The sequence below is a fragment of the Oryzias latipes genome, chromosome 16 (assembly GCF_002234675.1).
Source record: "Oryzias latipes chromosome 16, ASM223467v1".
NCBI classification, from domain to species: Eukaryota; Metazoa; Chordata; class Actinopteri; order Beloniformes; family Adrianichthyidae; genus Oryzias; species Oryzias latipes.
The window spans coordinates 18,356,601-18,377,881 of NC_019874.2; the positions used below are offsets into that span (position 1 = coordinate 18,356,601).

The 21,281-nt window shown below is 38.7% G+C and overlaps 1 protein-coding gene across 2 annotated transcripts in view; it reads right to left on the minus strand.

The window, feature by feature from the left end:
* Window positions 1-4,826: 4,826 nt before the first annotated feature.
* LOC101174773 (ephrin-A4) overlaps window positions 4,827-21,281 on the minus strand; it is a 30,974-nt gene continuing 14,519 nt past the window's right edge. For both annotated transcript variants that reach the window (XM_011485293.3, XM_004077894.4), the window contains exons 3-6: window positions 16,948-17,246; window positions 12,965-13,033; window positions 7,607-7,633; window positions 4,827-7,266 (exon numbers count right to left, since the gene is read on the minus strand). In XM_011485293.3, the coding sequence (XP_011483595.1) occupies window positions 7,187-7,266; window positions 7,607-7,633; window positions 12,965-13,033; window positions 16,948-17,246 (475 nt within the window). In that variant the 3' untranslated portion in view covers window positions 4,827-7,186. The remainder of the gene's footprint in view (window positions 7,267-7,606; window positions 7,634-12,964; window positions 13,034-16,947; window positions 17,247-21,281) is intronic.

A 21,281-nucleotide genomic window follows, 5' to 3' on the forward strand; every position in this document is an offset into this window, starting at 1 on the left:
TCTTAACCCCTGTAATAAAACCTTCAAATGAGGTGATAAATCTTGTCTAAGTCAAGTGGCTTTAAAACACTGAAATAATTGAATGCCAGGGTTAAGTACCAGTATATTATTTCCAAACTGTGATATGTCAGAGTACTTGTTAATGACGTTTGAAAGTAATCTCTTACTTTTTTCACAATTGTCATGCAGTTAAATGACCTTTGTATTTCTTGTAATACCTATATAAAAATATACAATCTGAAGTGACATGGTAGAGCATTTTACATTGAGATGAGGATTTATGCAGTTTTATAACAATGTTATTTTTTTAAAAACTAAAGGAAAGCACAAAAAGCACAGGTAAAGGGCCCTCGGCTTTAACCACTTAGTCCTTAAAAATAAAAACATAGGCTATCTACTTAGTGGAAAGCAAAATAATAGAGAGTAAAATCTGAAGCTTGTGCGTCTCAGAAAATCTAAAACAAACGCTGGAAAGCAGGTTAAAATGACCATACTTCTTTGCTGAAAACAACAAAATTGACAGATTTTTCATTGAAAAAACAGGCTTCTCTTCTTAGAAACATAAAAGATGAATTAAAAGGGTTAGGTCTATAAAGTTTATGGTAAAATTGGCTTACTAAGTCTAAAGAAATTTTAAAGATGCTCAAAATGACTGACCATAACCAGAAAAAAGAAAAAATCTATTGTTTGTGGCATCTTTTTCACCTGTTTGTACCACATGGTTTTGCTGCTTTGAAGAATAACATTTTGATCGTTTTTCCGGTTGAAATACGCAAGTTACCATGAAATGCATAAGACATTACTCAAAACTCACCAGTAATGTTGTACAATACTTTGCTTGAGTTAAACATAATGACACTGTAATGCCTTTTGTAATAAGTTACTCTGAACACAGTTAACTTATGTTTCTAAAGAGGTTTTTGACTTTAAAACTGCATAACAAACTAGCTGTGGAAAAAAAAGACATTTTTGTGGCAGAAATGTAAATCCATGCTCTTTTGATAAAAAGTTCAAGTCACAGTCTTTACATTACACATGTATTGTGAACATCACTGATGGAAAAATGTGAAAATAACATTAACTTTATTTTATCTAATGAAGTCCGTCTGCATGCTTGCTTCTGATTTACTCAAAAAATACGTTCTTGGTTTGCAGATTTTGTCCTGATTTCTCTCATATATTTAGAAAAACAAAAAGGAAAATTTGGAAGCTATTTTGCATTTTATTTTATTATACTACTTAACTTAGTACCAAAAGTTGTCTAATTTTCTAAAAAACTATGAATTTCCTTGTTCTTTCCTGGTTGAGCTTTCCCAGAGGTGTAAAAGAACCACTGGCTGACATTTCCTGACCCACTTCACAAGTCCTAATGAGTTAGTTAAGGTACATCAAAGAGCAGAAGCTACTCAAGAGGAATGTTCTCCAAGTGCTTGCAGGAGATACTCTTGAACCACATCCTTTACATCCAAAAACGCCTGCATTGACACTTCAAGGTCAGTGAGCACACGGAGGGCTGAAACACCTGTGAGGAGCAATACTGGATCTCTGTTTCTTAACTTTTAAATAAAAAGTTTACAATGCTTTTGACAAACATCTCAGTTCAAAATCCCATATGTGGAGGGATTTAAGGTTGTGGGAAGCCAGGACTTCTTTTTGGAAAAAGAGAAAAAGTATGATTTAACTGTTGATCAGCTTGGCGGTTCTCTTGAGAAACTGCTGAAGTGAAGCCTGACACAGGAAATTGAAAAGGCCATATGTTTAAGTCAAACTTCTAAAATCCCTCTTTACAGACTTAGCTTCCTAAAGATTTTACTCTTCACTGCATAAAGAGTTAGATATTCTCTCCAGGAAATATACACCGTGTCGGATTATGAAGTGTTGAAAATGTGAATGCAACACTTGCAAGAAATGTCAAGAGACTGTTTTTCCTGATTGGTGGTGACACATCTTTGAATTGGATGTGGTTTAGATCTGTTAAATGAAAGAACACAACAGGCACAGTTGATGTACAAAAGAAAGTTAATAACACTTTTTTACATTTACATGCAACAGGAACAACCGTTTTAGTTTGTTTTGCCATTCAACCAAGAAAAACTTAGCATACTGGAAGATACAGACCTCAAACTAAGAGGACAATGGATTTTCTGCTGTGATTTACTGTATAATTGGAAGGTGACAGCAGAGATGATTTTCAAAACCTGGCCAACTTTAAAGACCAGTTAAGACAAAGTTTTGGCACGCTTCAAAACTCCAACTAACTCCTGGTATAAACAATATTTTCGTCATCCTTTATTGGGTAACCTTTGAAATACACTGCAGTTTCAAAGTTACTCAATTATTCCATTAAAATCCAGATTTCCTAACAAGCACAGGATTAGTCTTCACAATCTCTTCCCATGAAATTTGCATGATTATGCTTCACACATTAAAACAGTTCCTCAACTTTTCCTTCACTCCTGAAATTTTCATGTAAGGCAAAAATGCTATTTATACAAAATACACTTTAAGTAGATCCCTTAAAAATCTGAACCCATCCTTCTGCTATTCACATTTTGTTTTAACCCTGAAGTGTCATTTTTAGTTCCTCTTTTTACAGTTTTGTTTTTTTCTCTCTAGTATTTTCATAAAACAATGCATTCAAACAAAGTAATCATGACTTTTTATTTCTCTGTGAGCGTTAAACCGATCAGGATTATCTTCTAAATTCACACATTAGAAAGTATATACCGGTACATGCTAATTTTTTCCATCTTTTTTACGGTGGTTCTATAGGACACCAAATGTACACTAAAGTGCCCCATAGGTGTGCATGTGTGAGTGTGTGTGGGAATGATTGTGTGGTCCTGCGACAGACTGGCGACATGTCCTGGGTGTACCCTGTGTTCACACAACAGTAGCTGGGACAGGCTTCAGCAACCCTGTGACCCCTATGAGGTTAATGCGGATTAAAAAAGTGGATGGATGGAGGGAGGGAGGGAGGGTTGGACACCAAATGTAAGTGACAATGTTATCATTGAGCATGGATATCATGGATATACATCACTCAATCTGAACTTTTTAAAAAATTGATTTTCTGAACATAAGACTTATTTAATTGATTCCTGCCTGTTTCTACTGAGTGTCTATTTAGCTTTTCATTACATAAAGTATATTGTAGTCAGCGCAGAAAAAATGTTGCTCAATTGCACCCCCCCCACACACACCCCCACACACACATGTATGCATACACCTCTGTTAAACCAAACAGCTACCGGTAATTAAGTTTTTCAGAGCAAACCCAGGTACACTAACTTAATGTTGTTTTTAACCCTTGTGCTATCTTATGACCCCACCCTTACATTGACGTGTTATTCCTACCATGACAAAGGTGGATAAAGGGGAAGAGGATTTCATGTAATTCATGGACAACATTGAAGATCACAAACTATTGAAGAAAAAAACTTCAGCGCACTGTCTAGTGGGTCTAGATGACCCAACTCCCAATGTTAAAGTGCCTGGGATAGCACAAGGGTTAAAGGGTAAAAATACATTCAAATAATTCTGAATAAGGTAAGCAAAGGTGATTGTTAGCCATGATCAGCTGGAATAAATGACTCCACCTTTGTGTGTGTAGAGTCAGATTTTTTCTCTCCCTCCGACTGCTTAACTAATGGATCAAAAATAGTAACCATGACCAAGTCAAAGTGAACATTTAAACTCCTCTTTTACTTGAACATAGTCCGTTCTCTCAATAATAAAGTTGACCATGTTGTTTTTTTTTTTTTTACTAAGCAAACCCTGTACATGCATCATTTTTCAGTCATTTATAAAGTAACCGATCAACTGATGAAAATTCTTTTGGTTTTAAACTGCAACTTCCGTTATTTTGCACAAAGAAAGTGGCTTTGATTTCTTTCTAGCTTCAGGAAGGGCTGCTGATACTCACCTCACAAGAAATTCCACAGACATCTTTAGTCCTCAAAACAAGGTTTTCTAATTTTCTTCTTCTTCTTTTTTTTAAATATATTAATTATGAGATTGTTTCAAAAAAGAAAATCACTGTTCTGAATTTTTTAAGCTTTCAAAAACTCCTTACATAAATCTGTATGTGTGTCAAATGTACAAGATAAGAATATAAATAAAACTCAAACTGATGATTTTAAGCAGTGCGGTAAAATTCAATTAATATTTGACCAAAAATTACAACCGTCAAAAATCAAAATGTCAAAAAAAAAAAGAAGAAAAATCACGTTCCTACTGACGAAAGAAAGACAATTACAACATGACCATAGAACTGAATGTGTTGATTTGAGTTTGTTTTAATTAAACGTGATGGATGTGGCTGCAATTTGCAAAGAAAATTTGCGTCCTTTGCTAATAATAGTTTTATTGAAGATTAGCAATCATGTTTTCATTCTAAAATATTCATAGTGCAATTAAATTGGGGACTGGCAATTGAATGTGCCATGTTGAAATTTGATTAGCTGTAATTACAGTATGATAAAAATGTTTCTTCCTTTTTTGTTGTTTAGACTAAATTTGTGACTTCAGAAACTGTTTTTTGAAGTCACATAATCTACTTAAGGCATTAAAGACTTTTTTCCTGAGTGTCGTTTGTCCTGCAGTAAGTTTACAATCCTGCTTTTTTCCATCAGCTCAAAACAAACTCTTGAAAAGCAAGACCCCCCCCCCCCCCAATATTTTATAACTTGTAATTTTTTATTTGAGCATTTTAAATCTTCCTGTTTGAAACCAAAGATAAAATACAAAGACCATCAAACCTAAAACCTTTAGCACCTTGAAAACATTTGCCAGAAAGTAAATAAACACACAGTCGCACAATTATGGCGGACGGGATTTTCTTTTAATTTTTTTCCCCCTTACAAGTTTCCATCTCTGTCCAACAATTTCAGCCCTCTTGCTTCATGCACAATGGCAAAAGAAAGAAAACATGAGCTTTGGAAATCTCTATGTGAGGGTCAGAATCAAAGGCGCTTCGCGACAACATGCCTTAACGGCGACAAACGTGTCATCAGAAGAGATCATAAACCATGAAATAGGAGCATTAGCACTGTTATCCAGGAAATTGCATCTCTGGCTTCATAAGACGTTCAACATTACAGCTTATATAAATGGAAATGCATTTTACAGCTTATTTAGATGTACGCTCCTATATTTAAAACACAAAGAAACCTCATCTCTTTTTGAGCTGGATTGAACCTCAGCCCTCATGTTGACAGAAAATAACTGCTTTAAGGTCAATGTATTGGCAAAAATACCAGAGTGTCTAATAATACCAGAAATCCACTGGGTATCAGTCTTATCAGCCTCAGAGGCCCCATAGATAAAATCCCAGCTCAATATTCCATCAGGTTACTCACATTACAATGGCCTCTTATACCGCAAGGTCATTTTAAGTCCCCGAAGTCTCCTTATCTCAAGAATTTGTGTAAAACACTGAATGCATTTGTCCAATAAATAATGTTCTGGATGTTTGTGACTTGTCACAGGTACCTGTTATTTCACAAGAAAATCCATTTAAACTTGTTTAAACAGGAAGTTAAAGAAAAAAAAAAGAAACCAACCCTGAGCATTTCAATGCAATCATTTATTTTGTTGACCTGCCACAATAAAAAGGCTCAGATTGCAGATGGCTCTTCACAGAAGAAGCAATATTCTTCACTAAAATGTGAAAGCAAACAAACCAGCAACAAATAAAATAAAAAATACACCAATAAAACACAAACATCTACTACTAAAGGATAACATTCAATGGAAAAAAAGGCCAGTAGGCAAAAATCCCAACGTTGGTTTATCGTCCATTGCAGAAATCAGCATAAGAGAATAAAAACAAAACAAAAGCAAAGATATGCCTCAAAACAGCAAAACAATTTCACACCCAGACATTTTGACAATATAAAAAAATAAAAGTAAGTGCTCACAATTTTTTTTTCTAGAGTCAAAATAAATTTTACATACTTATTAAATTTTCCAAGCATAAAGCATTTAGCAGACCAATTGTTATTAATCAAATATAAAATAAAAAACATCTAATTTTTTAATCAGAACATAAAGCATAATTAAAAAATGTAGGGCTGCAGATTATTTTTATGCTTTAACTACTGAAAATATTATCTGCTGGAATTTTTTTTACAAAGAATATCTAAAAAATATATACTTTTATCTTCTTAATTAAATACAAGATTGTGCTAAATCAATTAGCTAGGGATTATAAAGTGAATCCATATTAATCCTCAGTATAATTGGTCCAGGAAGAAAGGCAGAGATGTCAAAGTCTTGGAATAAAAAAAAAAAACAAAGTTGGAGGATGCATGAACACCTTGTCAGCTTTTACAATATATTTAAGCAACAGAAGCTGCTTTTCCTTCAACTCCTCCTTTCCAAAGTCAGTCCTGGAGCAGGAAGATGGGTGCAAAAACAGGAGGTTTAGGGTCCAGCCAGAGACGGCAAATCTTTACCTCATCCTTCCCTCACAACACCAACCCCGACTTCCAAATTTAAAGTTTATGACCAACCCAGTTTGGCTCCAGTAAAACCAGTTTAATCCCAGTAGGGGGCGCAGCAGCCCACTTCAATCTTCTAAGTACTTGTCATTTGTTTTCTAAATTATTTTATTTGACCAAAGTAAGTAGTTTGAAAAAGCAAAGCATACATTTCCCACTCATGCACAGTTACAAATGTTTCCTGGTCCATGCAGAGCATTTACGAACAAAAGAAGCTAAACATCCAACTCAAAAGTTTCTCTGCAGCTCATAAACTACCAGCCTGAGTCACTCAGTACAGCAGTGTGTCGATTTGGCCTCTTCTCAACTTGAAGAAATGTAAACTGAACAAAAATTAAGCAACATAACTTTGTTAGAACAAGTCCCGACACACACACAGTGAAACATGAGTCTCATGGCAAGCCCAGTAGCTTTCTTGTATTTGCTCAATGAGTGGAAAAAAACAAGAAATGAATCACTGGAATTCAGATTGTCGGTCCCTGAGTCAATGTGACTTTTTCTGTAGAAGACACTTTTCTGGGATTTCACAGGTAAACCGCCAAAAAATGTCTTATTTTAGAAGCTAACCGTAGATTTATTTACTATGAGTAATTTAACGCGTGTCATTTTCGCCCTGGTTTTTAATGTCTGTCCGACCACTCACACAAAAAAACAGATCAACAGGGAAGATGATGATGGACCAATCAACATGTCAACAGGAGAAGGATGAGAAGTGGAAGAAAAGTTGCTCTTAAAGAGGAAACCCCATTTAGACGTGCCGTTTCTGAAAAACAAAAGGGTAAAAAAGGTATTAGTAACATACATGTGACAAAAAAAGAAAGTTTTCCAACTTCTACATTTTTAATGAGAGCTAGACTGAAAAATGTGAACTGCACTGTTTTAAAAATCTTTGTGAAATAGTGCCATCTTAAATGGAAAAAAATATGTTATTGTTGGATTGGTGCTTTAATTTTTCGTCTTTCCACATCCTAAAAAGGTCAAATGGATTGAATTTCTTGAAAGAAAACATCTCAGAGGAATAAAAGTTAATGAAACAAAGCATTTACCGGTATGTTTAATTATTGCCAATGACACAAAATATTTATTTTGATGTTGGAGCTTACTTTGTATTTGTTTTGATCCCTCTGAAGCTGCAACAGAGTAAAAAACAGAAAAATTAGATAAAGTTAAGGTAAAGACACAAGTTGCTGATTGGACATTCCTTTGGTTCTTAACTTTGTTAACAAAGCTGCTGATTTGTGAAACAAAAAAGGTGCAAGGAACAGACAAACGACCAGAGGAAGGTGTTTACCATTACTCAAGGACCAATGCCATGAAAAATGAGTACTGACTGGCTGTGCAACCCCAGATATGCCCCCCTATGCAGATTCTTTTAAAGGTCACACAAAAAAATAAAAAAATAAAAAGGTTTGAGAAGCATGGCACTAGGAACGGTGTTGTGCAAATTACTGAGAGCAGGAATGATGGAGATTATGGAGGAGGGGGGCAAACAGGAAATGAAAAAAAGACGGGGGGATGCGAGAAAATTTGAAATGACAGAGCGAAACCAAAAAGTGGACACAAGATGAAAAGGACAGCAGCAGAGGTTCAAGTGAGAATGTCTGAAGAAAAGAAAGAAGGTTGGAGAGATTGGAACAAGGTCAGACAGAGGGAAAAGGAGCGTAGAAAGAGGGGGGGTCGGTGTCTGGGCATCACCTTCTCAGCAGGACAGGGTCTGAAAGGAAATAGTACGGAGGGACAGTGTGCTAGAAGAATGAAAAACTGGACAAAAAGAGAGAAACATAAAAGATATTTATTGACACACACACACAGGTAGTGGGGCTTTAAAGTGGTTAAAATCTGAGGGAAAAAAATAATCGCCATAATCCAGTGAGCTCGGACAAAAGGGTCGGGAAACAAGGCTGAGGCTACACAACTGCTTATTAAATCGATCTTTGGCCTTGAACCAAGCTCTGACACTGTGGCACTGACAACTCATAAGACACACAAACCAACACGCATTCACACAAATGCACCCACAAAAACCAGTGGGAGTGTGTGACGATGACTCCGAAAGAAATACCACCACATATGTCCGGCGGCGTCACTTTGTGAGGCTAACAGACATGTGGCTTCAGCTGACATGACTCTAAATGACTCTCAGGTTGTGTATCACTAACGACCATCAGAAGGTTAACGAAGCATTTAACATAAGCCAAGGTTTGGGCCTCGCACCAAGCTCTATGTGAACATCCATGCGTGTGAAGGCTTTGTGGAAAAAAAACTGAGGAAAAGTTTAAAAAAAAAAAAAAAAAAAAAAGTAATTTCTATTTAAAAATCAGACAAACAAACACACAAAAAAACCTTAACCAAAACACTTTAGACTTAAAAATATAAATAAATAAATCAATCAAATTGAAATCACATTTTTGCTTGCTTTTCTAAAACAATTTCATAAATACTTAGAAATCACTCTAATTTTCATGTTATTAAAAAAATAAAAATAAAAAACAATGGTGAAATAAATATAAAAAATCTATAAAGTACAATAAAAAACAATTATTTAAAAAAAAAGTTGAATCATCCAAAATAATTTAGAAATGTTGGCAGTGTCTATAAAAACTATTAAACAAATGCTTAAAAACACGAAATAAAATAAAAACATCTGTATTTTGTGAAAAATCATTTCGCGTTTAATTCGCAGACGAGAGCCTTTCTAGCTTACTCCTTCCAGAATGTTCAACTTAATGTGACATGTTTTGACTTGTGTTTAATCGCATCATGCAGGCGAAAGCCGAACAGCGACGACACGTCTTTTACATCTACATTTAAGTTTTGTCCAGGTCTGCCACAAAATGGTTTCCTTGGTGGCGTGAATGCCGCAGTACGGCCTCTTCAAAGTGCCGTGACAAACAGGCTGCATGTGTTAGTGTGCATGCACGAACATGGCGCAGTGCACGTGTGTGTGCAGAGAGCTACACTGCAGACTGAATACCTTCCACCATCCCACCTCTCTTCTCGTGCCGCCATTTCATGCATAAGCTACACAAAGCTAACGCTGCCAGTTAGCGAGAAGCTAAACGAGCGAAAACTGGAACTCTGGCTTTTCTGTGAAAACTTGCAATATGTCTGAAGCTAAATATTCTTTTTAAATTGGACTCAAACATTAAGAGACGTTTGAGTTAATAGGTTGCAAAAGGTTTTTGGGAAAAGGGTGGAGGGGGTTAAAAAGGCAGGAAAACAAGGAATTAAAGGGGGAGAAAAAAATCTCTGCAAAAAATAAAAATAAAAAAGCAAGAAGTGGGGAAAATTGTGGCACGCTACGAACTGATATAAATGTAATGGACTGAGCACAGCAGGACAATGACAGGAAAAAATAGCAGTAAGAAGGAGAGGGAAGAAGAATCAATTAAGGAGAAATGGAAGTCGGTTTGTAAAGCTTTCTCACAGTGGGATGGCGAAGGAGAAGGAAAGCGAATGAATCGCAGCGGCAAGAGGAGCAAGAGATAAACAAAAAAAGGTAAGTAGAGTAGGAGGTGAAGAGAGCAAGAGGAAGATGCAACAGAAAGCTGCAGGGCGCCAAAGATTTCACACGACACCAGTCAACTAATGTCAGTTTAGATCCAGCTTTTCTGATGCAACATGGGCTTAAGCACCTAAAGTGTCTTTCTAAATGTGTGACAGTGTTGAAATATCAGAACACGCAGCAAAGCCTCAAAAGTGCGTCCTAGAAAGCTCCTATCAACAGCTGAGGACACTCGTGAGACATGGTTAAGAACCTTCGTTGTCATTGAAGCTGGTCTGCCTGGTTTATTGAGCACTGCGGTTAAATTAAGCTAATAAACACACACATTCACAGACTGGAGAGGAGACCGGATCGAGGGAGCACTGTGTCACCTTGGTACAATGACAGCGTCCCGGCCGGACCCCCTCTGTCACCTCTGTCCTTCAGTCCAGCACCAGGCGCTTTATGTTTGCGCTGATGATTAATTCAAATGCCCGGGACAGGGCATCCCCACGTGAAACTACCTTTTAATCAGTTGAGCAGCTTTGAGGGGGGGAGGGGGGGGGGCAGGAGAAAGGAGGGAGGTGCACAGTTTGAAGTTTAGATGAGAGATGTAGCTGAAGGACAGGAGCTGCCATCACCTACGGCCCCACACACACCCAGAATACACAGGAACAGCGAGCCCTGCTGCCACGCGGCCTGTCAGATAAAAGGGAGCCTAAGCAGGAAGGAACCGGGGAGTGTGTGATGCATTTCCACAGGGTGCAACACAACAACAGCTGTGGAAAGCTGCCATTCGTGGATGGCCGGAAAGACACAGCTCTCCTTCATCTCCTCTCTCATTCATCTCCTTCGCCCTGTTCTCTCTGGCCTCATGTATGCTCATCCCAGCCCACTCGCTGCACAGCATGACCGCGACAGAGATGGAGCGAAGCAGAGAAACGAGGAACACGGGAGTCGGGGAATAACTGCTCAACAAAGGGAAGGTGGGAAAAGAAGGTGGCGGGGCGAGGCAGGGCGGAGTTTAGGAGGAGGAGGAGGAGGAAGGAAGACGTGCGAGTCTCTACCCATGGATGGTGCCTAGATTAGTTTTGCTCCAGTAGCGAAAGATCATAAAAAATGAGGAAGGGAGGAGAAAGCTGAAGAGACAGAGAGAAGGGGGGGATTAGTGCCACTTCAGGAATGACAGAAGGGTGATGAAAGGAAGAACTGGAGGTTAGAGTAGAAGGTATTGGGGGGGCGTAGTGAGACAAGAAGACAAAGATCCTAAAATTTAGTCAGGATTAGTTTCGGTTAGGAAATGGGACGTGAGGCAAAATTGTAAAAAAAAAATTCTAAAAAAGGAGTTGGCTCGTGAATCTTTGTAGGTGAAAAAAAAAAAATTATACATGTGTGTAATACTATATATTCTCTCCCCCCATGAATTAAAATAGATTTGTTCATGATTTGTAAAACCTGTGCATAACTAGCTTTATTTTAGGCATTAATAAATAACATTCTTATTTACATTTTTCATTTTTTTTAGTTATTTCAACTATTTCATGGGCTTAGATTTGATCCGGCAGGAAGTATTGTTGAATTGACAAAAGAATAGCCTTTTATTTGATAACCTCAGATAGTTGTGAATAGATCCAGCATTAAAAAAAAATACATTGGTTGTGTCCGAATTCCTTCACTATTCACTACTTGGTGCACTGTATAGAGCGTTCGCCAATTAGTCGGGGGTCAATATCTACAATTCCAAAATCCAGTACACTAGAAAGTCTTGGACTGCCAAATATAGACTACAAACCATTGCGTTCAAACAATTTTTAATGTGAAGAAAAAAAATCATTCACATTTACTTTTTATAAACCACTCAAGTTTTCATCTTCAGAACAATATGGATTCATTATTAGTATTTATATTTATTAGGTTTTTACTTTGGGAAATTGGTGATGTCATATTTACAGTAAAAAAAATCATTTGTGAGCATGGGGACAGAATTGCTTTTAAAATCCAGGGTACTAGATATTCCGGTACTTTTTGAAGTACTGGAATATCCGTATATTTTTTTTAGTAGTTAGGGACTAGGAAGGGAAGTCGGCCATAGCCATGTTTTTATAGTGCGATAACTGAAAAATTACTCTTAGTCACACATCATTGAGGAGAAGGTTTTTAAAGACGCAATTTGGGAAAACATTTGACATTTTTATATATCTTTTCATGTTATATTGTTCAAGGTTATAAGACTTGCAGGTGGAGCTCAAGTAAGTCTGCAGCCAGTTTTCCTGAAGAGAAAGAAAAAGAGAGAAAGAGAGAAGGGGGGGTGGGGGGTGGGATGAGATCAGTTCGGGACAGCACAACAAGCCCCCTGCAGATATCCAGAGGATGGGAACTGGGACAGACGCCGCTGACACACATGTCAGGGCGCACATACACAAATGCTCAATGCACTTCAACTGCCAAAGATCACACGCAAAGGTTCAAATAGTCATGCAGAAGCATAAAAAAAAAAAAAAAAAAAAAACCCTAGACGCATGGTGTACGAGACGACAATTGGATTTGGAGAAAGCCTGTGCACACACACCAACAACTGTAGAGGGATTCCCACAGTGACTGGGAAACATTCCCAACCGGAATGGGCAGCTCACTGGACTGGAAGACCAACATTACTCCAGGCGGCTCTGGATTAAATCAACTCTGGGAATTTCACACTGAGAAGGGAGATGGGGGGAGTGGGAGACTGAGGATAACAAGAAGGAAGAGTAAAGAGGTGGGGTGGGTGGAGTAAGATGTTCTTCAAAGGTAAGCATAATTAGGAGAAGTTGATAACTATTTTTTTACATTGTTAAAGAAAGCAAAAAATGAGGTAAGTCTACACATCACTCCATCAGCTCCAGCCTTGATAGTTGAGATGTGAGAGGTAGAAGAGTCTGCTGGTGTACAAAGCAAGGAGCATGAAAGGAAGAACAGATGAAAAGACGAGTGCACTCACTGGGCTCGCAGCACACTGTGACACGCAGCTTCATACATGGGCGAGGAGGGCCTTCATCTGTGGGAAGAGCTGAGGAGAACAAGAAAAGACGGATGTAAATAAGCTACTCGCTTATCAAACCCAACAAACTGAATTCAGGTTGTTAACACGTAGAATCCATGACATTTGCATAATGCAGATCAAAATTCTTTGGTGGAAAATGCAAAACTTTTGTACTCTTTTTGAAGGTTTCTTAAGAGAAGGTTTGTAATCTCGTTTTAGCTTTCTCACTACATCAAGAATCCGTATAACCAATGACAGACATTACACTCAGCTGCAAATACAACTGAAAATGCAACAATAGGAAATACTAACCTACAGTAGGTAACATGAAAACAAGACATGACATGCTCATGAAGTGTATTGATGTCAGTTTACGGCACACACAAACACACACAAACGCTGCAGTTAATTCTTTTTAAATCAGAGCTATTAACGAGCAACTGGTAACTCAGCATGCGCCCATGATGCAAGCTGAGCTGGATCACTGATGGGCTTTCTCAAGGTCTGTCATCATTTCAAATAGACAGACAAACTGGAAACATGTGCACTTAGTAAACAATCACAACCAAAATCAAAGTTCAACACAACTAAAATATTAAAGTGATTTATGATTTTGTTAAATACATTTAAAAAAGAAGATTTGACTGATATTAGCTATTAAGAGTAGCAATAAATAATAAACTGTGTAAATGTTTCACTAATAATAGCTTTGTACAAAAAAAACATCTTTGTAGTAGAAGTTCAGACTTTATTGTGCAACATAAAACATCTAAAAATGTTAGTGAAACGATTTATATAACTCCTATTTCTGCTGCTTCACACAAATACTTGAGTCTATTTCAAAGTATTGGTCCAAATGAAACAAGATACACTAACTCTGGATTTGAAACTCCATACAAAAATAATGAATTAAGACTTTAATGATGTAAAAGGGTTTTTGATTATTTAACATTTTTCCCCACAAAAACTATGAATTAAACACTTTTTTGGTAATTATTACAGACCTAAAAAAATTATTGGGCAAATTTATAAAGTGATAAAGTATTCATCATTGCCTAAAGAGGTGTGGAGCCAGATGTTTTGCTGACAGAAGCCAATCCGGTTTAGAGGTGGGACAAAAGCAGAAACTTTAGATGTAGATAAATAATTTTTTTCTAGAGTGCACCACTTTTTGACACTAGTTTATGTATCATCATTTTACTTCAAGTACCCGATAAATCCTTTTTGTTATTTATTTTCTGAAATAAATCAGTTACAGACATGAATCAGAGCAGCATCTTTACAGTCTTGAATCTGGTTTATTCAGTAAAAAGACAGAAAGCTCAGGTTTCTTAGGACTAAGATTTTCATTTTTTTTTAGTTTTAAATATTTAGGCATATATGTGTTCCCTCCCAACCCAATATTTATTTAATCCGAAATCTCTTCAATATAATTAAGATTGTTAAATTTGAAACTTCAACTTTTTCCGCTCAAAGAAAGTATGACAATGAGCAAGCACACACACGCACAAACACACACACACACACATAAAATTGATCACACAACACACTCATTTTTGACATAAAGACCAAAATTGTGGCCCGAATCACAAGATGATCTCTGAACCACAAAGAAAAAAAATTCATTCAGAACACTGAGTTCAGAATTTTGGAAAATTAATGAAAGAAAAAAAAAAAAAAAAAAAAAAAAAAATCACACAAGCAATGTGGTCAGTTGCTTAGGCCAACAATATGTGACTTTTGCATAAAGACAAAGTAAACTCTGCAAAAGTGACTGGACAACTACATGACAAAAAGGATGAAAGGGACCTGTAACTGTATTTTAAACTGTGTCATTTGGGGTTTTCAGTACGGTATACAGGGCCGGCTCTCACATAAGTGTCAAAGCTTTGCAGAGAAGTCCATTCCTCTAAAAGTGTCTAAAAGGTTTTGCAATTTGGGCTTTTTTTTCCTGCCTTTGCAGAACTTCTATGCCCTCATTCCCACCTTTATTGTGCCCTAATGGAGGCAGCTGACTATCTGAGGATGTCAAGCTGTTTCCTGTTTTTGCTGACCTGATCGTGCAGAACTTGCGGGGTTCAGTTAGCAGCTTGGCCAGTGTGGCAGAAGCCAAGAGAGAGTGGATTTTAAGTGTCATAGTTAATGGCAGAGAAGAGCTGAGCCCGGCTCAGACTGAAGCTTCTAATACCATTAGTGCTTCTAATACTATTGTAGTGTTCTCCGGGGCTGAGGCCATTATGCTGGATCCAGTGTGGCGTGCTCATTCAGTGCACGGACTCCAGAGCCAGACATTTGGACCAACTTTACACGTTATCTTTGATGTGGACAAATACACACAATTGTCCCGAGTCCGCTGTGGCCCAACTGGTGGGGAGACCTATTGTTGCTTTTCTGTGAACTGGCATGAACAATCACAATAGCCCAGTGTGCATGTGCGCGCATACATCCATGTGTGTGTGGAACCGTCCTCTCATGCCCTCACAATACTCCATTGTCCCACAGGCTGCAACAGTAATTTATGTAAAGATTCTTTCTCTTCCTTCATCTCATCCGTCCCCTCTTCTCTGTTGCTTTTGTCGTCACCCCTTTTATTTCTGCGGCGTGGAGTCCTCTCCTCGCCATCCTTTCCTCTTGCCCCCTCCAGTCCTGAGAGGTTGAGTCCATCTTTTGCTCTCTTTTTCCTTCTGTCACTCTTCCTCCTTCACTATATCGATCAGCATTCGTCCTCCCACATTTTGCCAACCTCCCGCCTCTTTGTTGCCATCCTTCCATAACATGCTTTCACTTGACTTTTCTCCCTTTTTCTTTCATACTCTACTCCTCATAAATTTACACTAGGACTTTCAAAAGTTTTTTTTTCTTTTTTCTTTGAAGCTGCCCACTAAACGTGTGTGCCTTTTCATTTGTTTTCTCCCTCCAGTGGTTTACGATAAATGAGAGGAGAGGAGCTCCATGGTGAAACAGCCATGTCTAAAGAGCCTGCAGGTTTATGAAAAGATTGTAATAATGCCACGCTTCATGAATTTAGGGAAAACATTAGGGGAATGAGCTGCAGTTTGCCAATAAAAGCAAAACTGACATTTCTTTGAACCCCCATATCCCTCAGAGATGCACCCCACTGCTTAAACGTCTTCCAATTTAGATGTCTGTGGACAGTTTGCACTTTAAAACCCGGTCCCCATCTTCTGTTTCCAAATGGAGCAGGGCCTCAAGGAAAGTGATTACTTTAAAACCTTCTAAGCTTCTAATAATGATATTATAGCTTTTTAAATCAACATTTAGCATCATTAATTTTTGCCCAAATCTGCAAGAAATAAAAAACAAACAAACTTAAAAGTCCCGCTCTGATCATCTTTTGTAAAAGCGATCTCAGTGGTCTTTTAACTATGATTATGCCGTCTTTAGGCAAAATTAAAAAATTAAAAAATTTGAAATTTGACTGAGTTGAGGACGGAATCGTTAGCACGAGTACGCCTGCCCTCAATTTCCATCATCCTGTTTACATTCTGTCCCGCTAGCTTACATCCCCTCACTACCTCAACCTAATTTTAGTGGTGTTACAAAAATGGCAAGCACTATTGAAGCTATCCAGCCGTACAGTTTTGAGCCAGATGCCAGCTCAGATAAGGAAAACCCAGACGTACATGGATCTATTTGTCTGCAAGTGGATGTATCAGAATGGAATGCAGCAGGGAGCTTGTGGCCTGTTGACTGTAGCACCTATGTCAGTGCTAAAAGCTTTTTCCAACTGCATTTTTTTCACCTGCTCCTGGTTCACAACGATCTGAATAAAGAAAAACCTAGAAATACAATTCTTAATTTTCTTTATTTTTGTCCACTTTCATGAAAAAAGCTACGATAACATCTTAAAAAGACCAAAACACAGTTTTCATTGGAGTGGGTCTTTAAAAGTTTGGCAAATTTAGTGATAAAATACTCACAGCTGTAGTAGTAATGTTTTCCAGGAAGAAACTCAAAGCCCAGCGAGAAAGGGGTGAATCTTAGGATCTTTTCAGAGAAGCGCACAGGTCCGAAAGTAGCATTCGGCTTGTTGCACTCCCACCTCTTGATGGAACCTTTGGTCTCCACACAGCCCTTGAACGCATCCTCTGCTATCAGGTAGAGGTCAAGCGTCTCTGGCTGGTCAGCACCTGGGGTCTCCTTGCTGGGGTAGTGGGGGCAGTAGATGTCTAGGTAATCAGTCAGATTCACCTGGACGGACAGATCTCCTGCTGTTAACCTGGGAAGAAGAGAGGAAGGACATTAATTTTTCATGTAACAATTACAGACTAATACATGGCTGAGGAGGTGATTAAACACAAAGAGAGCCAGGAGAAAAAAGGCTTCTTCCAGGAGACAGTTCATCAATATAACCCAATTTCAGAAGCTGATGAAACTGAGCTGCGCACATCTTTAATGATTTTTTTTTTTACATTTCAGAGCTGTTTTATGCTCAAGAACAGCATAAAAAAGAAATTAAGCACAGGAATGCTTTTGAGATATTTAATATAATAAAAAAAAAGATAGTTTTTTGCTCTTTACAACCTTCTAAACTGAACTGACAGATGTAGCTGTGTACAAGCTTAAGCAGACGTGAACATGCAACAACGTCAGGCAAAACTGACTGCTGGCATAACAGCAATTTTGGACAAGAGAGTGTCATTAGAACAGAGCAGCTGCATAATGTATGCCATTTTGAGCCGACTGGTCTGACTTCTCAACTTTGCAGCCATGTACAAACTAATAAGAAATAAAGTGAGAAAGGGGAGACAAAAGGATCAAGTGCAAGTTGGTGACAAGAAAAAGCAAAAAAAAGCAAATGGAAACAAGCAAAAGAAGAAGGGAGATTGTTAGAAAAAGACTGGAGAACAAGACAGCAGACTGATGTTTTGGAGAAAAACTTGAACTAAAAAGAAAGATAAGCTGTCTGAAAAGGTGAATAAAGGGCAGTAGAGAGGAAAAAAGAAAGTAAAGTATGTTAATAAGTGACCCTGGAGAGTGCGAGTGCAGACACACTGAGAGCAGAACAACGGAGTGGAGAAGGAGAGGAGACAGACTTTAATTGGTCCTCTCTTCACACAGAGCAGCAAGAGAGAAGAATGAGGGGCAGAATGCGACTAGAGTAGAAGGTTCAGGTCCGTCAGTGGGAGTCTTTATAGTGGGGTGACAGAGCGGAGGAGAGAGGAAGAGAGTGCAGGGAGTCAGCGAAGGAGAACATGGGAGGGAAAGAGTGAGGGGGAAAAAACGAGTGGAAAGGGGAAAGGGGTTGATGTGTTGGTGCCTGGCAAAGTAGTCTTAAGTTAAGTAGGCGGTCATAAAAGAAAAGAAGACCAAAAGGAATAAATAGGAGGAAAAATGAGTGCAGAGAAGCGAGAGAAGGAAGAGACCAGGGTGATGAAACAGAAATGACGTGGATAGACATGACAGGAGGTGGGAGTCTGAAATAGTCCAGCAAATCTGCAGAGTGTATCAAGGGCAGCAGGAACATGAAAAGAAAAGTCAAACAGTTGTTTGATTTTTCATAGGAGGACTAGAATAAGTATAAAGGTAATTAGAAGAGGCGTTTTTCCTCTATTATAATTACCGTCATAGTGTGTAATTCTATATGTAAAGAAGTAGTGTGTGAGAATATGTGTATATTTTGAGCATAGACAAAAACATTGGACTAATGATCACTCTCATGATTCTGATCGGGGAAAAGGAAGCCTGAAGTGGGACAGGTGCCAGTATGCACCGCCCACCTCAACTAGGTGCCATGAATGGCAGATTGAGTGGGACAAAATAGGGTTTAGACCATTGACTGTACATGAGAATTGGACTGAATAACTCCTCCCCCCATTGGGTTTTAAAAGGGAAGTACCCCCTGGGTCCTCAAAAAGCCAAATCCTTTTATATAGCTATATACGGCCATTACTCATTCAATGTATTTGTGAGAATAACCAGTCTTTCTATATTCCATTTTGTAAATATAATCTTGCTTTTTTCCCCCTTTTTTTGTAGTGCACGTTACTCAAGTTATAAACTGCCCAATCAGGTCACAATAAAGCATGTGGATTCATGTGAAACGTTTGACAGATTTCGCCAATCCTGCTTTCAAGAGGTAGGGGTGTGGCCTTCCAACAAGCTTACTCCTGACTGGTGAGACAGGTTGCCATAGATGTGTTGACTCAGACCAGCTCAGACCGATCACAGATTTCTGACTATTTCTGGTTTCAACATATCGCAAAAAAATGGTGACTAAATCGACTTCATTTCATTAGAACCGGAAGCAAGTCATTTTCTATGGGTGACGACGTCACACTGACTCAGTCCACTTATCTTATCCCTTCAATAGATGAGACCACCCATCTGACAATAAAAACTCTCTCACTCCCTTTAATCCAGAAATTCAGGAACTAATTGCTGATTTTGAAAAGTTGTATAGGTTTGTTTTGGATGTAAAATCTATATTTTAAACTTGGGAGTCCATAGGAAATTTCTCCATTCTGAAACCTGCCTCTAGTGGTCTTTTGGAGAACTGCAACTTTGTTTTTAACTTCCTGGTTTGGAAATACTTTACTTTAGGAATAAAAGCAATAGTTTCCTAAAATTGCTTCGGGTTCAACATGTTTCACAGTAAACTGACAATCCATCCTAAACATGAATCACCATCAGGTTTCCTCACTTCAGGCACACAATCATACCCACTGATGGTCAATATTGCCTGTATGACTGCATGTGTGTCTGCACTCATGTGCTCGGCCAAGTCCAGCTGCTTAATTAAAATGTGTTTGGAGGAGAATTGAAGCATAAAGCCAGCTTTTACACGGCAGAAAAACACACGACCTGTTTGCATTGTGGCATGAATTTCATACCACATGTGGTGCTTTAAGAATGGTTTACTCTTGAAGTGTGTGTGCATATGCAATAATAGACACATGCTGTGTCAATACGCTGCACTCCCTGCTATGCATGTCATACACCTCAAGATTCAAGATCTTTTTTTTCCTCCTCTCCCACACCTGACTTGGAATTTCTCCTCATCTTCAACTTCTATTCAATCTCTTCCCTCATCTTTCCCACCATGGATGACATGCACTCATCCTCCATCTGTTGCTTTCACATGCTGCATATACTAGATTACCTGATCCGTTATCTCCCACATGCCTTAAACATCAGCCAGAGCCGCATGCATGCCAGCAATTATGGAGTCGGTGTGCTGTACTGATGTCAAACTGTCAGCCCTCTTTCCCTCCTTCACCCTTCCTTCTTCCCCACTTCCCTTCTTCCTGCTTGGCCCTGGTAGGCTTGGGTACGCCCTAATTACACTAGGCATCGTCCCCTCCTGCCAGCCACGAAACAGCAGAGTTGTGACAGCAACGGGGCACCATGGGAGCACTGAGGAGCTGGGGGTACTGGAGCCTGTTGGAGCAGCCTATCAGTGGGAGAAACCTTTGGATGCAACATAAAAAAGGAGGACTGGCTGAGTCCAGTTTGCTGGAGCAAAGCTGAAAGAAACAACACACAAACAGAGAATCTAATACATACCCAGCAGGACATAAAAGTACTTCAGGAGAATAAAACATGCTCCATCCCCTCTTGCTACAGGGTGATCAGCGACACCCTTTGTGAACTGCTGCAAATCCCACAATAGAGTCCCATCTAAATAACACGCTGGGCTCTTCAGTGGAAAACCTTAAAAAAGGCTGTCATTTATCTCATCACAATCAGAAAAAATGATTCTAAATTTAGACCCTGAACATGGCTGATATCCTGCAGATTTGTCTCAGAGAAAGTGTGTGCACAGAGGGATAGATGTGTGCGTTGGTTTATAATGAAATGCAGGGGGTTGACTGTGTCAGAGACCTAGACCTTTGATCCTTTAATATGAGAGAATAATTAAACGAGCAACAATCTTGCAACACAGCCTCAAGAATACAGAACAGATACTCTGTTCCCCACTGCAGCTGCACACTACACACCCTGAATACACAGGGGCACCTAATAAATGGAGCTCACAACAACATCACAGATAAAAATATTATACAGTCAAAATGCAAATGGCGTGCTTACATTGTAGAGTGCATCTCAAATGAGTGCATGAAATGCACAGTGTGCACAGGAGTTTGAATACACACCCTTGTGTTTGTAATGGTACACTAACCAGCCCCCTGTAAAAGTCTTTTGATTCCTTTTAGTGATGGTTGGAAGCAGAATGCTTGGTTGAGTCTCAGTTCTTCTGTGGTCAATCGCTGCGGGGATGATCGCCAACTCAAGGCCCTATGCTGACTGGACA